The 17,656-nt window shown below is 36.1% G+C and overlaps 1 protein-coding gene across 2 annotated transcripts in view; it reads right to left on the bottom strand.

Annotated features, from left to right (window-relative positions):
* LOC113569668 (metabotropic glutamate receptor 4-like) overlaps positions 1 to 17,656 on the bottom strand; it is a 94,306-nt gene that overhangs the window by 28,176 nt on the left and 48,474 nt on the right. For both annotated transcript variants that reach the window (XM_026997632.3, XM_035524710.2), the window contains exon 3: positions 3,119 to 3,335. In XM_026997632.3, the coding sequence (XP_026853433.2) occupies positions 3,119 to 3,335 (217 nt within the window). The remainder of the gene's footprint in view (positions 1 to 3,118; positions 3,336 to 17,656) is intronic.

The raw sequence follows: 17,656 nt of genomic DNA, 5'->3' as shown, positions 1-17,656 counted from the left end.
GAGATTCAAAGGGAGTCAATGGGGCTAAGGAGGGGGGGGGGGGGGGGGGGGGGCTTGCATGCTACTGCTGATGCTTTCAAATTGATTATGAAGAGTCAGTTTGTCAGGTGTCTAAGTGCTTGAGTCTGCTGAGGACCTATGAAACACCCAAACAGCTGGTACATCACTTAGTCAGGGGTGGGGGATCCTGCTATTATTTCCTGCTAAGGAGAACACAGGCAGTGATGTTGTCAGAGATGTTCAAATACAACTAATGTCCTATAAAATGCAGGTGTAACTTGTGTTCCTGTGGGGAATTGTTTACAAATTATACAACCCCCTACTTCTTCTATAATTCTCTCTCTCTCTCTCTCTCTCTCTCTCTCTCTCTCTCTCTCTCTCTCTCTCTCTCTCTCTCTCTCTCTCTCTCTCTCTCTCTCTCTCTCTCTCTCTCTCTCTCTCTCTCTCTCTCACCCCCTGCTCTAAGCTTCCAAGGCAGATGTACAAACACCCCTGTGGCTTGAGGGAAAGCTATTAAGAGAGGGCAGAGTGCTGTGGTGAAGTTCATGGTTATTCATATCACGGTCTTCAAGTCTCACATTGACCATTCAGCTCCCTCCCTCCCTCCCTCCCCAACACCCCCCCACTCCCTGGTCTGGACAGAAGCCATTGCTAAATAATGGAAAAAAGTCATATTTATAACCTTCACAATGGCTACTGCCACTGTATTTTGGCAGAAAGGATAGACTTTTTCTGAGAGTAAGCTATGATTACATTTTCTAATTAGCCATATTAAGACTGTAGTGTGATTTTATCCTCACTGCTTTTTGACTGTTGAATGATATGCTTGAATTTTGTTAATGCTTTGATGGAGGATAACAAGGGGTTGGCCTTGAGATGTGATATATCGATACAAGGAGTTTTCTTTGAAAATTTTACATTTTAAAACTTTGCATGTCAATTTTAAAGACTCTCAAAGTTGATTCTATTTAGTATTTATAGATACAATCTATTTTGTATGTGTTAAATATACATAAATAATAAAATACATAATAAATAATCAGTAATACATACTCCTAAAGGCATTATTTTGTGTAAGGATACAAAATATTGACATCATTCTTTCCTTAACTGTGGTGGAGTATATGTACATAATATAAATTAATAGTATATAGATTGCAATATTAATTCCTTTTACTCCTTTTGTCACTTTTGACAGACACAAATGATTCTTACCACAAAACATCTTATAAATTCTGCTTTCAGATTTCACGTTCATTTCATGGTCTTTAAATATTGCCACTCCTTCAAACTGATAATTTCTCCTAATGGCTAATTTAAATGAAATTTGCCACCCACTCTCTCTCTCTCTCTATCTATCTATCTATCTATCTATCTATCTATCTATCTATCTATCTATCTATCTATCTATCTATCTATCTATCTATCTATCTATCTATCTATCTATCTATATATATATATATATATATATATATATATATATATATATCAGAGCAGCTCTATGACTCATGGTGCTTAGTATCTTGTTATTTGGCTAGAACTTATAGCAATTTCTTAATGCCCCATTGATGGTCCCTTTAGGTTCATTCACAATATTGTGAGTGGACAATTTGCTCAGGCTCTTAGGGCACTGACCGTGACTTTGTATGCTGTTATCCACACCGTACTGTTCTGTTTGCTGGTTAGGGAAGAGAGACTGTCAGTGTGCTTTTGTCAAGGTGACAGTTTTTGATGTGGTCTGAAAGGTTCCAGGTACTCTAACCCTAATCCACTCAATGCCTGTCTTGTGGAGGGATAAGATCTTATGTCCATACATAGATAAGGAACAGTACCTCATGTGAAAAGTGCGGTGCATGTAGCCTGTGAGTCTAAACAGCATTAAATGGATATCTGTTCCCCCACAGCAAATTCTTTAAACCTAAAAATTCCATTGTAACAAGGGTATTAAACCCTGCAATATTTAGGTCCAGCTTTTTAATACACCTGAGCCAGCAAATCAAGGTGTCTGGAAGCATGTGAGTATTAGAGGTTCGTATGGTAGAACTGAGATGCAACTAAGGCCTGGTGGTCTCAAACAACAGGTTTGTGTAGAACACTTTGAGATTTTGAAGTTTGTCTCTACATTCTGTGGTCCAGTAGAATGCATGCTTATGTCTAACTGGAAAAAAAACATTTGCTTTTACCATGATAATGATGCCCTATTTACCATGATAATGAAGTGCCATTAAAAAGCCCTTTTAACAAACTTTATAGTATTTTTCCATGGTGGTGGAACTGTAAGCTTATAGATTTATAGAAACATGGTATTCTACCATGTTTTAGTATATTCTGATCAAAATTTCATATTTATAGTTTTTAAACCTAATTTGTCTATGCCCTAAATGCCAAATGTTCATCATTGGAAATAAGAGACAATGCTGAGACAAAACTACACTGATTTATATAACATTTTACAAACAAATATTAGCAATCTTACATTTTCAGTCCTGGGTAAAAAGATATTGCCTGAGCTTTTCCGTTTCCTTTTCAGGCTTACTATGTCAAATGCTTGCTCTTGTTACAAGAACATTTTCAGAAGGCCAAAACCAACATTTTCTTTGCCTTGCGGTAAGAGCTTGTCAGTCTCACTCAGTGTAAAGTTTTGTTAAAGTCTCAGATGGGAACAGCACAGAACAAATTCCACCACTATGTTCAGAATTCCTCATGTCTTTTAAAACATTTCCCTTGTTTTCTTACCAAGATCTATTTCACAATTTTATGGCAGGCATAAACAGACGAACCACTTGGCAGCAAGACACCTAGGTCTTTGGTTTTTATCTAAACTTGTTAGAGGCCTCTCTACCTCAATTCTCTACCCTCATCAAAACAAAATGATTTTAACTTAATGGATATCTTGCCTTCAACAGCAACAGCATGCCCCTGTGGAATCTTGAAATCCATAATCACCAATAAAATGCTCTCCTAAAATGTTTGTTGCTTATAATTTAAGGATTAATAACACTCCAGTCGAGCATGGGTATTGCTTCCTTTTTTAGTGTTGTGTGAGCTTTTGGATTTTGATACTCAAGTGAGTGTAACATGTGTGAGAGCATCCATGACAGAGCAGGTAAATCCTCACCATCTTCACGGGACTTCTGAATGAACGCATCCACGCCGCTCTCTCCGTAGTTCCCCTCTGAGGCGACAGTAGAGACATAATTCCAGCCCATGTATCGCACTATGTCCACCATGGCCTGGGCCTGGTAGGTGTCTGGAGGAACCACCCGAGAGAAGAAGTCATAGCGTGTGTTGTCACTCAGCTCTGGGGCAGTGGAAGCATAGCTCACCTGAGGTATCTGGAGATTTGAACAGAGATAGGCACCCTCATTTAGAGTCTAAATTACACAATTACCACAAACACTGCTTATACCAAGCATTAGATGGACTGTATACCATCATAACAGGAACAACATATTCCACTATCTCTGTAAGAGGTCTTCTAATTACTGTAGGGGGTATATTTAGAGTGTATTTCTGAGAAAGGCTACTGCTAGCCCACATTAGCCAGATTAGCTAGCCCCTATACACATCCCCTATATCATGGGATGCGATCCCCTATATCATGGGATGCGATCCCCCCAAGTCACATGGTACAGCCTGCCGCGTGCAGGGGGTGTTCACCCATGTTTGTAGCCACACCCCCGTGAAGGCACGCACCTGTACAGGGTTACGTGTTAATGTGTGTTTGTCTATTTAAACCCCCGTCAGTGCATGCCTTACCGTTGGTCATTGCTTGTTCGCTGATGTATGTTGCTGCGTGTATAGTCATTTGTTAGATGTGCTTGTAGTCTGTGTTTAGTTAAATGTATAAGTCATGTATGTCGTTAGTGCTGTGTGTGAGTGCCACTCTTGTGCATGTTTTATGTTAATAAATGTTTCACTTCGAGGGAGTCTGTGCGTCCTGCTTCACGCCCACTGGCACTCGGGCCAGCGACAACGTTACAACTGGAAGGCTGTTTGGTGGTTTCTTAGAAACTGCAGCAGCATCAGGCCAGTTGTTTTTGTTTTTTCCTGTTTATTTTTCACTAGTGAAATTTAGATTTAGCCAAATGTTTGTTATTCCAAACTAACCTAATCTTAAAGTATTTCTATCAAACGTGTGGAAAGGAGGCCAATTTTAGGAGGATATGGAATACAAACCCAAGAGAAAATCTATTTTTAAATATTGTCTACAAAATACAAGGAATACTTTGTGGGATTGTATTTTATACAATACATGGAAAACATTCATGTGTATAAGATAGCAAATGACATTATCATTAGTGCATTAATATTTATTTATTTTTTTGTCATTGAACTAATTCCAAACACCCTGTTCTAATATTTATACATTTCAGCTACAATGACCTATTTAATAATCTTTTTTTTTTTTGTTTAAAGGGGGAAAGGTGGGGTGAGGAGGGGGGTGTTGCTTTGAACCTTCACTCACTGCATACTCACCACAGAGGAGTTGCTGACGAAGGTGCCGAAGGTTACTGCTGTCATGCCTTATATGTGTATCTCATTTTAAGATTTAAAATAAGGTTTTTTGGACAGCTGGTGCAAAGGAAGGCACCTAATGATAGCTGTAGCTGTCTCAATGTCTTTGTATGTGAATAGATTTGCATAAATGTATATAATTAGGGCTACTCTTATAGTGGTATTTTACCATGACATTTATACAAATTTCAAATGATTTGGATTCTTTCATCCAAATTTTATTTGCATGCATAATAATCTATAATAGCGCATTATTATTTGCATTATTATTGATTATAATGTATACCACATTACTGGAGAAGTGGGTCCAAAGAGGGTCCAATCAGTTTGTACTAAAACTTGTTAATCCTATATTAAAAATACAACTTGCATGTTATGTATACATAAATGTTATACTTATGCTATGCTTAAATGGTATTAAGTATTCAGAAATGTCTATAGATACATGTTTATCTCATTTTAAAGCAGATTACCCAATACACAGTTTGTATGTCATAATGTATTACAATTCATGCTTTGGCTAGTCTTTTACACATGTTCTGCTGAGTATCATTGGCAACACCATTAGATAATATACCATTGGTGCATCATAAAAAGTAATTCTAAAATCAAAGACTTATACAAGTATGTAAGATGTAATATAACATTAACATTATGCCTAGTCTTTTAAAGTGAAGTTTGATTATTTAAATGGTAACAGCTAACTGAACTTTGTGTGCTACCTCCAAATGCTACCTTCATTTGATTAAATGTCACTTTATAGCTCACTTTCAGTGCTACATCCATTAATGAACTCAGATTACCAAATCTATCTAGTGATACACAAAGAAAATGCAACTTAGAGCTGTGTGTTTACAGTCTCAGTGAAGAGCGGTAAAACTCAAACTTTATAATTTTGCATTGACATAAAGAAAAAAAGAATGTTGGATGTTTGTTTGCATGAGTAGGCAGTGAAAGTCTGGTCAATTTCAAATAACCTTGCTTCACTTAAAGATTGGAAATACCAGATGTAATGCTTCATTAAATATTTAATACTTTAACTTTGATTTGAAAAAATCTGTTGACAAATCAAAGTATACGTTTTAATACATTCTGAAATACCTTCGAATTATATATTAATTTGCAGGAAATTATATATTCATTTGCAGGAATTTGCAGGAAATGTTTTGCTGAATGAATCCATTCTTTAGAGCTGAGATTTGTTGAAGCCAGGAAATTCATGGCATATTGTGTATTAACTAATTTGAAACAAATATTTCCGTTCCACTATAAAACAGTGCTGTTCACTTGCTGTTGTTCATTCAGAACGTAGATACAATTTTCACATCTGTCAGTGTCAAGTTAAGTGCTGCAGTGAGAATGGAATGTCAAACATGTTGTATAATCACTGAACAGAACAGACTGATCCTGTGCAAAGACAGCAGCCTGGCAAGCAGTGTTACAGACAATTGGGCCTGGGCTAGATTCATTTTATTTTTAATATAATGGTAAAAAGCAGACAAAAACAGCATTTTGTATTTCCATTCTCTATGTCATACTTTTATATGAGTGTCATATAAGAAAAAATGAATTAACAATAAGTAATTAAAATAAACTAATAAATATCTAAGTAACAATGTTGATGGCTTTTCTATTTGACATGATTTTAAAAATATCTCCAAAAAGTTGCATTGTCATGTCAGGAACTGAACTGCAGCTTTGCTCAGAAGTGTATGTTTCATATGAAGCCTGCAATCCTTGGTCAAATTCTAATGTCTTCATTAGAAGGTCACTGCCACTGAACCATCTGTCAGACATACCATACTGGCGATAAAGTCACACTGCATAACATAATGAGGCCATTCATGTTACTGATGAACACTTTCTGACATCCACAAAGGCGTTCAAAGCCTGTATGTGCCTGACTGACTTCAAGATGTGAAGCAATGAAATTGATCTGTCAGTGTAATAGGACAGCACACACTGGCTGATACAAAAATCATGCCCTTTGTCAGGTTTCCATTTTACTAAATAACAGTTTAAAGAAACATTCAAAGAGATAAAAATCTGTTTAAACTCTATCATAGAAATTAGATGATTTCTAAAAATTCAGTATGGTTCTCATACAGTATTAGTAATATGCTTATTCTCCATAGCTGCAAATATATTATATTAACAAAAAGTTCTTCTTCAGAGACATAATATTTAATGTAGTCTCATAGCAAGCACTGGGTCCTCTTAAAATATATTCACCACTCAAAAATGACCTTTGAAGATGTTGCACTGCATTGAACCTTGGAAATGGCACAATGCTTATCTTATCCCTTATCTTTGGTGTAGCTGCAGTGATCCTGTCCCCGTTACAACCATCAATGGCTTGAAGCAAATTTAAGTCTAAATGTGTAGGATCTTTATATTCAGAAAGGGTTCGGAGGTCTTGACTGGGGGAGGGGTGATAGCTTCTTGTGGTCCCCAGATCCCAGAAGGCTTAACGGTAATAATGTGAAGATCCTAAAAGCTCTTTGAAAAGCAAGAATAAGATTCAATCAACCAATGATCATCTCATCATTTTGTCCAGGCAATTAGACCATTACTATACACATGCCTATATTAGAAACAGAAGAATTATGTATGCTATTCTGCATATCACTTCACTGAATTAATAAATAGTAAGTACATGCCAGGGTAGAAAGATTTTTAGGTCTGGACATGAGAAGAAGAGAAGGTACAAGGCTGCTGTTCCACAGCCTCAGTCAGCAGCTACAAAGGCGTGATCAGCCATTAGCTTCAGTTGAGACCATGGAACAGCCAATAGCAGCTGATCTGAAGGCCTCATATAACTAGAAGCAGTGTATTGGAAGAATAAGTCAATAATATAAAATGGTGCTTGTCCATGTATTGTTTTAAGAATAAATAAAAAAACTTTCAAATGTACCCTGAAATAGACAGGAAGTCAGTGGAAAAAGTCTAAAATGTGATCTCTTTTTTTTTTGTTGCCAGTAGGCATTCAAACAGCTGCAAATATACCAGTGCATTCCTGTTTATGCTAAGGTACAGAGATTTACAATATAAAAAGAGATGCAAGATGTTCCCAAGCCTGAACATAAATAATAACCTCATATTGGAAATTTCTCTGAAAAACTACTTCAAACAACAGCATTGATTTACTGATCTCAATCAAACATGACACCAAGATTTTTGATGGTCTTTGTATAGACACAATACATAAGGGTCAGGCACCACCCATTGTACTTTGGAAAGGGTAGACTTAGAAGGTTACGTGGGGGAATCAATTTGTTTTGTTTCTTTTTTATATTTGTACCATATGTAGTCTACCTGGTCCTTTTATACTTTCCCCATACAGTTTATCCTTTGTGCTGTCCACATTAAATGACTAAAAAGAGTGATTCATGCCCTGTGTCCTGTCTCCAAACACACATAATTTTTTGTGTCTCCTTCACCTAGATGTTCAACCTCAGAGCAGAACGTAACATTACATTTCCAGATGATGCTTTGTAGTGGGAGAATATACAATGAAAAAGGACAGGCCCAGTATGGAACCTTGTGGCACTCCACAGCAAATGGTAGTAACAGAGGAGACATCATTTCTAACATTAACTTTGATCATCCTCTCACTTATGTAAGATATGTTCCATTGTTCCACTCAGACCAAACATGTGCTCAAGGTGTTCATGGGACATGACCATCATGTTATTAAGAATAACATTATATAATAATTTTCAAGCTTAAACACAAATAGCACATATATCTTATATTAATAATAAATACCCCAATTAAATAATAATTTGGAAGCATATAGCACCTTCTTTTCCCAAGGTGCCATGTAAAGTAATTATATTAGAGCATATTCAAGCATTGCTCTAGTGGTGGGCCTCGCATCTATCACTGCCCACAGAAAACTGTGTGGGAGCTTAGTCTGCAAATGTGATCACTGAGGAATCTATAAGGTTAGACAAGTGATTAAAGGTAATATGTCCAGGTTAGGCAGGGGAGGAAGGAATGTATCATTATCTGCTTCAAGCAGCATGACTCTGGCAAGCAGCGTGGCAGGAGAGGAGCTTATCGAGTGTCAGGGTCAGTGGGGTTTGGGTGTAATCAGTCCAGCAGCTTCAAGGCCACACAACCAAAGCCAGTGGCTGACCCAAAAAAAATCACCACCAACTCTGTCCCGCCAACCAGCTGGCAATGCATTATTGGAAAAAAGTGAGAGAAAAATATAAACTGCGGGATGCCCCTCGTATTTCTATCAGACAAATTCGTAAATGCCTATTTATTTTCTGCAATTCAGTACCTTTCTGAGCAAGTTATTTAGAGGTTATTTGAGATATTCCACACATTTCCACATAACTCCTTCTTGCCCTTACCATAAATAAATTAGTATAAACAGTGTATTGTAATTACCATAATCCTTAAACAATAAAAAACCCAGTAAAAACTGGCTTCTTGTTTACATATTTCTTTTGGCTAGAACTTTACCTTAAGACTACAATTGCAGGTAACCACAATTGGCATTTTGCCCACAAGTAGCCAATTCATCAGCCATTATCAGACAACAGTTCACTCAGTTCAGTTTGCAGTCTACAAAAGCTAAGCATAGCCTCCATGCAGGCTAAGTCTAACATTCAAATTCCTCATACTAATATGAATTAAGTGGGTAAGATTAGTTTATTGCAGTTTTTGTGCATGACTCCAGCTGTCAACTGGATGCTCCCTTCCCTAATCACACTCTGCAACATAGTCAGTTATGCAAAAGTTAGTTATGGCAGACTATGGAGGTATACAAAGGAGTAGCGATTGATCTTTAGAATAGATGTATTGTTTTCTGTTTTCTTCACAAATGCCTCATAAGCCTACTGAAGTCCTTTTTTAGTGTAGTGTGGGAGCATGACCTGTTTAATTTTCTGTTTTTTGTGCTGGCTCCACTTCCTGCACCTCCGATTTTTTTCTATGGAATAGCAAAGCAAACTTATTAGTGTAACTCAGGTGATAATTAACTGAACTACATATCTGGCAATCTGTTAAAACACTAGAACAGCATAAATTAAATTAGTCCATGACAACTGTATTTCATGCATTTTTATAAAATATGTAGTTAGATGTTAGTGAGTGCTCTTTTTTTCCCATTGGTTGATGCTGCTTACTGTACAAACGAGTTGTACTGCATTAATATCATTGCATAGTGTGTGCAGAATATGACTGAAGTATAGTGCTGCCATGCATATCATATGAATGTATCAAAGTCATACACTTTCAACAAGCATCATGCAGTTTGTAGCCTAGGAGAAGAAAAATATTTCAGAACAGAAGGAGAAAGATGTTAGATATGAATTATTTGCACATGCTAGTAACATTTTGTGAAAAAAATATATTTTTGTGTATGATTAATCTTCCTTTATATCTCTCTGCCCCAGACTGATCTTTCTGCACTCACAGTAGCAAAGAACAACATACTGCATTGCATGGTATAATCTACCGCTACTACACAATCCCACAAACAATACACTTATGGCAGTATTTGCTGTTAAAAGCAAAAGCACTACATGAAAAAAGTCTGAGGTTGCCTGGTTAGCTCACTATACCAATACACTGATTCCATCATAAACATAACAGTATTACTGTTATAACTGAAACTTTGGACTTTGGACTTCACACATTTTAGATTTTCACAAATCTTTTTACTGTCCACACCATTTTCTCATTTTCTTCCACAGCATTCTCCAAGATAAAAGATATCCTGATGAGACAGCACCCAAAATTAGCATGGCTCTAATTGAACATTTCATCCCAATCTCACTGTGCCTGTGGGAGGAAAACAAGGCTACATTCTCCATGTCTATGTCTGTCTCTCTGTGTGGCACCAACCTGCCAGCACCGGCGTGTAGACAGACAGCCCACCAGGGTTTTTGCTCAGCCTCCAGATGGCCAATCTGCCATTGGCTCTAACTATTGATTTGTTTCTCACACTTCTGTGTAAGACTAATAGTCTGTACTTGGCAGAAGAAGCATTTGATAGCTTGATGAGTCTTGGAACAGCTGCTCCTGAGAGCTGTTATTTGTAATATAAATATGAATGAAGTAATCCTTGGAGCAAGCACATTATGTTTACTGTATTTACTAGTGTATTTTTTTTTACAAAACCCTGAAAAATAGGTGCAGTGCACGCAGGACATGGAGCCATAAGCTTTGCAATGGGCTAAAATAAAGGGAAAAAAAATTATTTTTTGAATTGACATGTTTTGCTCCCCAGCCTTTCCCAACGAGAAATGCTGTCTTCCATACCTGATCCTGAATTTCCCCCTTGGGGATCAATAAAGGAATCTTATCATTTTACTTTTTAGAAATATGTAATCAAAGCATGACAAGCCTATTCTCATTAGCAACTATGTGCTTTCAGAAATTTCAGAACTTAATAGTATCTAAAAAGATGGTGAGAGATGGTGAGAAAGCTCTGCTTTGTATGATGCTTTAATTGGATCCCAGTGGAATATAGGTTAGCACCCATCAAAAAGTCACATCAACCAACATGGAGTCATGGATTGTTTTTTTTTGTTTGTTTGGGTTTTTTTGCATGTAGATTTTGAATGGTATATTGATAAAACATGTCTTTGGAAGCCAAGCCCTTTTAAACCAAACTGAATGAAAGCATCTCAACAGTAGTTCTATACTTATTATGGATTTCATATAACAAATGTTGGACCAATAAACATCAACCAAACAAAATTGTATGAAATGAAATGTTAAGACAAAATTAAACTGGACAAAACTGCAGCTTCAAAAGCATCCATAAGAAAAACACAGCAGCTAGAGAAATATAGCAGATCTCACTTACATAATATTTGGAGTAACTTTAATGATAGAGAATTCCTCAATGACACATGACTTGTTGCATCCTCAGATGTTTAATAAATAGAAGCTTGAATTATAGATGCTTACTAGGAGCATTAATTATTCAGTATTGTCTTTGTGGTCTACAGTGACTGCTGTGGGTACAATATTGGCAAGGGAAATACCACCTGTGTAATTATGGTGATTAGCTTGAGGGCTCAGCTCCCCTCTACTCTGTAATAGATACTTATTTATCTATGAACAACTCAGGACCAGAAATTAAACGCTTGACTGCTGAATGTCAACTGTTTGCTGTGTCAGAAGGAAAGCACAAGGTTTTGAAATGTAATGTTTGAAAATTAAACTGAGGGGGGAAAGGAGTTGTTGCTATACAGTCAGGGTTTTTTTTAGTACTTTTTGTTCATTTTTTAAAATATCTTGACTTAAAAACACTGAAAGTTGTATTCAATTTTAAATAATTAACAACGTCAATTTGCAAAAATGCTATATGTATTTTTGTAAACGTCACTCTATTTTGATTTACTGGCCAATGTGATGCTTAATGTTGTTTTGTAACCCTGTGTGAAGGGTCACATCACTTTAGAGGGTGCAAGTTGAGGATTAACTAAGCTATCATATCTCTGCCACTACTGCCTTTATCACTGGAGAGGGCATCAGTGCCATTCAGAGACTGGCAGTTTTCAACTCACCTGAGGGGCTGGAAGCCTTCCCTTTACAGTACACCTGACAGGCTTTAACACGGTGTCAGAAAGTGCCCTCATGAAACTGCCCATGATTTATCCTCTCTCTTTCACACACTCACACACACACACTCACTCACACACACACTCACACACACACACTCACACACACTCTCTCACACACACACACACACACACACACACACACACACACACACACACACACACACACACACACACACACACACACACACACACACACACAATTTATAGATATTAAGACAATCTATGGTTCTTAACACTTACAACAGTATTGTAATTGTAAAATAAATGATGTAGTCTACTAATAAGAAAGCTCATTTGTAAAATCCCTATGTTTTTACTGTTATCATACAGAAAATGAGTTGAATGGTCTGTAAATTCTCTTCCTCATTTACAGCTCTCAGCTCTTGAGCTCATTTCATATGCAGAGTACTGCTACTGCCAGCTGTGCAAAAAAAAGAAAAAGAAGAAAAGCAGACCACTGAATTTCTCTTTAAAGCTGTTACCAAGCATTTCAAAGAAATTGCAGACAAATATGTGGAATACAAAGCTGTACCTTTATAATGTTATTATTCAGCTCTGTGTATATCAGTAAAGAGATAAAATAATTTTCAGCATAGAATGTTGGATTTTTAAATTAGGTGTATTATAATAATGATTCAGATGATTCAAGTCATTAAATAGGAACATGTTAATTGTTAATGCCTTTGCAGGCAAATTCATTCAAATTCTGACTTAACATCTACTTATACATAGAAAGAGACTGGAAATATTGAGAATAACACATCATGGGCCAACTTGTATTGTTTCATCTAATGTGAATATGAAAGCTGGCACACTGTGTTGCCTCACTTTAATGGTCTCCATCCTGACTGATAACTAGCATGCGTACATATGCATTTTAATTTGTAAGAGAAAAATGTAGGCCTGTTATCACACTGCAGGAAACTGTTCTGATTAATAATGCAATACAAAACATAAGTAACCATATTGTGAAATGTTGATGAGTTTTAGAGTATTTAGTATTTAGTAATTGCAGTCATTTTGCCAGTTTCTATGTCAAGGTGTCCATTTAGCAGAAACATTTTTTGTGGGGTTCTGGATATAACTGTTTAAATATGAAAATATTTTTAAATGGCTTTGTAATTGTCAGATTTTGTCAGTTGTACAATGTTGACTCACAGCCAGATCTTTTTATGGCATGTTAAAGAAGAAATGTTTTTGTGATTTTTGTATCATATATCTGCACAAGTTAATGCCATTTACTGGGCCAAAGCAAGTCCAAATTCTTTTATGACAAGATTGCTAAATAGAAACATACCTGTATGGTTGAATAATTTTCTAGAGAATCCAATAGTCACATTGAAACTGTTCTAACCAACACCAAAATTGGTTCATCGACAGATACAAGCTAAATAGCCCCATCATCATCATGCCTAGATATTGCTGTTGTCATGATTGCCTCTGATCCCAGGTCTTTCTGTGATTTCAGAGAAAATAAATGTGTAGAGGCTTTTCCCCCTCGCCCCCTATGAAAGCTTAGATCCTGTACTTTAAAGGCAGGTTTTTATTTTTATTTATTTATTATTATATAAAGTCCAAGCAGAGGACTTTGAACCCATTAAGATTTCATGAAGTACACTTTTTGCTCAAAATATCAAAGGCCTCATCGTTATCATTGCATTTATCAGTCCATGCTTATTTTTGCCAAGTCATGCTCTACATATCTTCTCCAAATAACAGTAATAATGGGATATAACAGGAGCATTATTCTGCTGGAAAACAGGAATGGTTGTTAATAGGATACATGAATGGAACCAAGCATGCTATTGACTTCTTTACACAAATGGAGCTATTAATTACTTCACTACTTCACTGAGAGAACAAAGAGAACTGAAAGGGGACTTGGCTGGACTGAGAGAATTTTAAAGTCAGTCATGAGGCTTAATCACTGAACCAGTAAAACAAATGGTAAAGTATTACTCAAGCACCATTTATATTTGAGCGAATGCATTTTAACCTTTAGGTTATAAATGTCTAAAACATGTTAATTAAAATAAATAAGAATACATTTTATTAATTGTACAGCCTATTAGGTGTTTAATTAGGTACTTTCAGCATGAAATAACAGAAAATGAATTTTTTTTTAATTGTACTTAACACTATGCAGCACTATACGAGTTTAACATATTTTAGTGAATTCTGTGCAATAGTCTGAAGAAAAAAAACAAATTAGCAAACTCAAATAATATTATAGAATAGGTTTGAGTAAAGTACTAAGCTGACTGCCATTTCTTATGCCTTGATTTATTAAGAGCAATACAAGAATTGTTTGGAATAACTTATATGGAAATGATAACTGAATTGTAGTCAAATATTATTACATTCACTTCTGGTTTGGATTTGACATACCCTGCCATGTAGGTAACTAAAACACACAATTTTAGTTACCTGTTGTTCACAGAATATTCTGCAATGTGTACAAAATATTGCTATATGACATGACGGAGAGATGTTAGGGAACCTTTGAAAAATGTATTTAAACTAATGTGACTAGAATTTAGAAAAATATTCATAAAGACTTTGCTTAGGAATGGACAACATACAAAGATCAGTACATGTATGTGTCATGTATGTGTTTTGTATGTATGTCATGTATGTATCTTTGACCATGAGGCTACTATAAGAAAAATAATGAACAGTAGTTGTATTTAATGGGAGGTTAACACAGTGTAAAATGTTACTCTCCATAAAACCACTGTTGCCCATCTCAAGGTTGGTCAATACTAGCATTACATAAATGCCCCACATCCCTACAGGAGGTGAACTTTTTGGTGACTATGTTTGAAAACAATGCAAACTCTACATACCACCAAATCTCAACCTCATCCCATCAGTGAAGTGTGATGGAGTGAATATAATATAGAAGCCTTAAAATCATTGTGATCAATGAATTACAAGCTGTATGAGGAAATTCTAAAGCAGAATGACTATGATCTACAGCTCAGAAGAGGCTGGGTCTTACTGCCTGATCCAATCATCCAATACTCAGGAGTAAATTAAAAACAGAAAGGGTCAAATAGAAGACTTTTTTATAATGGCAATGTCATGGCTGAGAATGACCATGTCAGGTCTTATCAAAGTTTCATGATGACTTGTTCTCTATAGCCTTTCTCAACGTTTGATGACAAGGACATGTTAAACAAGGACAGGTAATTTGTCCGTGTATAATGTAAACAATCCTATGCTGTATTCATAAATGTTTTTCATAAACAGTGTCCTATTTACAAGATATAAAATTTGTACATTATAAGTGTATAAATGAATATTAAAGTATAAATGTATATCAAAAGCATGCAGCTAATACTTGCCGTTTGCTAAAAACCAGGTAACTCGTGAAAACCAGGTCAATAAAGTTTGCTACAACGCCACCGATCACGTAGTAAACTTAATCTAAAGTTTTACTTCACAGAGCTTCAGCAGCATTCTGCTTGCCCAGCCGATGAGGAACCTCTGTCCTTGTCCGAAGCATCGTGTTTCTCTACAAACCTTGTGTACTACACTTTTACTAACTCTACATACATAACCATATAACCAATTATATATGGTGTGAGGCAGGCAAGATTGGAGTCACACACAAGTAGAAATTTAGGGCTTTATTTGAGCAGAGTAAAGACTAGGTAAAACAATCCAAAACACGAAAGGTGAAAAGGCAGGAGCCATAACAGGGATAGGTCATAACAAGAACATGAGTGATAAATTACAAACAAGGTTCAGACACATTAGCTAGGCAAATCAAGACTTCACAAATGGAATACTGAAAAATTATATTCTAACCTGAATCAAGGTAACTAAGAGCAGGTGTAGTTAGAACTCCAGGGACTAGGATTGACCTGGAGGTTTCTGGGAAATGTAGTCCTTGACAGGCATGCTCAGAGCAGAGGATGTGACAATACAGTACATAAAAATGTGTATTCTGCCGAGATTTTTATGTGCTCCTTGACTCTCCCCCTTCCCTCACTGGTACGTATTTTAGCCACTTTTATATTATTTCTGCAAATGTCAAGTGAGTGCTTTGAGGAGCAAATGAAACAGACCCTCTTGTCTCCTAAATCAGTTAGTATTTCCATACCAACCTTTATAACCTAGATGGTAACCATATACCAGAATTCCCAATTAGCCTGTGGCCATGCAGTCTAGAAATTACAGAGGTACATACAGTTTAAGGATTTAAAACTGTACATACAGTTTTAAGGATGTAATTAAAAATCTGAATCACGTCAGAGTAAATGCTTTTCCGGCAATGTAATTTTTTTTATGTCTTAGTCTTTGTTCTGAAGGAAGAAATTCAAACTAAACCGGGATAGGTGTTAGGTGTTTTTTGCTAAGTTAAACGTCTATAAATATTAAACATACTCTCTACCCTCAATACCTCCATAATATTTATTACCTGCAGTTTCTTTTTTTCTGTCTATATTTTGCTATTTTAATATTTATTATTCATAACAGGAATTTACTACTACAAGGTGCATTTAGCAAACTTCTCTTTTTGCCGTATAGAGAAAAATCATTGCAGCGTAATGCAGGCTATAAATTATATTTATTTAGAAGTCTAAGAGGGAATAATGACTTAAGAAGTTTTACACCCAGAAATTTAGGCCTTCAATATAACAACAAAATAGTATACATTTACGGCATTGAGCTGACATTTTTTTCATCCAAAGTAACTTACAATTCTGACTGAACACATCTTAAACAACTGAGGGTTAAGGGCCTGGCAGTGGTGGGGCTTAAACTGGCAACCTTCTGATTACTATTAATGTACCTTAACCACTGACTGTATATGGAAAGTGAAGACTTCAATATTAATTCAGCACCCAAGACATAGTTATGATGATCTCCAATAATCTATTCATATTTTAGTGCTTTTTCTTTAGTAATTACTAAAACATTTCCTCATTGTTGCAAAATACTGTTCAAACCAAAAGATAAATTTGAAAGTAGGATGCCTGTATGTATAATCTGCTTTTCTAATGGTTTTGTTCAGGCTGAATGAGTCACAAGTTGGCAACTAAGATTTCATTATCTCAGAGACTCTGGTGGTTTGCTAAATGTAATAGGCTTGCTGGCACTGTCCCATAGTATCCAGGAGTAATTGATTTTCCCCCAACTGGCCTCATTTCTTCATGGAAGCAATATATTAGTCTGTAATTCTTTAATGTGATCACGTTTTACAACATTACATCAGTATAAGTTAAAATGGAGCGGTTTGAATTAAGGCAAATTAAAATCTGGGTGGAGAGCTGCTTAAGCAGATCAATTAGAAAGTAAGCGTTCCACCAAACCAAAATGATTCTATGTGATCAGTGATCATTTGTCTTGCCATGAAATATTCTTCATGACTATTAGCATTTTGAGGTCTTGGAAATATTAAACACAAATCGTTTGAGATGTGCATAAGCGAGAAGTAAGGAAAAGTACAACGTTTCTTTTTCCTGCAGCAGAGAATATAAGACCTATGCATTATATTGAGTAATTTTACCTAAAGTGAAGAGAACATTAGGTAGCCA

The sequence above is a fragment of the Electrophorus electricus genome, chromosome 7 (assembly GCF_041902795.1).
Source record: "Electrophorus electricus isolate QZ-2024a chromosome 7, ASM4190279v1, whole genome shotgun sequence".
Taxonomy (NCBI): domain Eukaryota; kingdom Metazoa; phylum Chordata; class Actinopteri; order Gymnotiformes; family Gymnotidae; genus Electrophorus; species Electrophorus electricus.
This window is presented reverse-complemented; position numbering and strand designations above follow the sequence as displayed.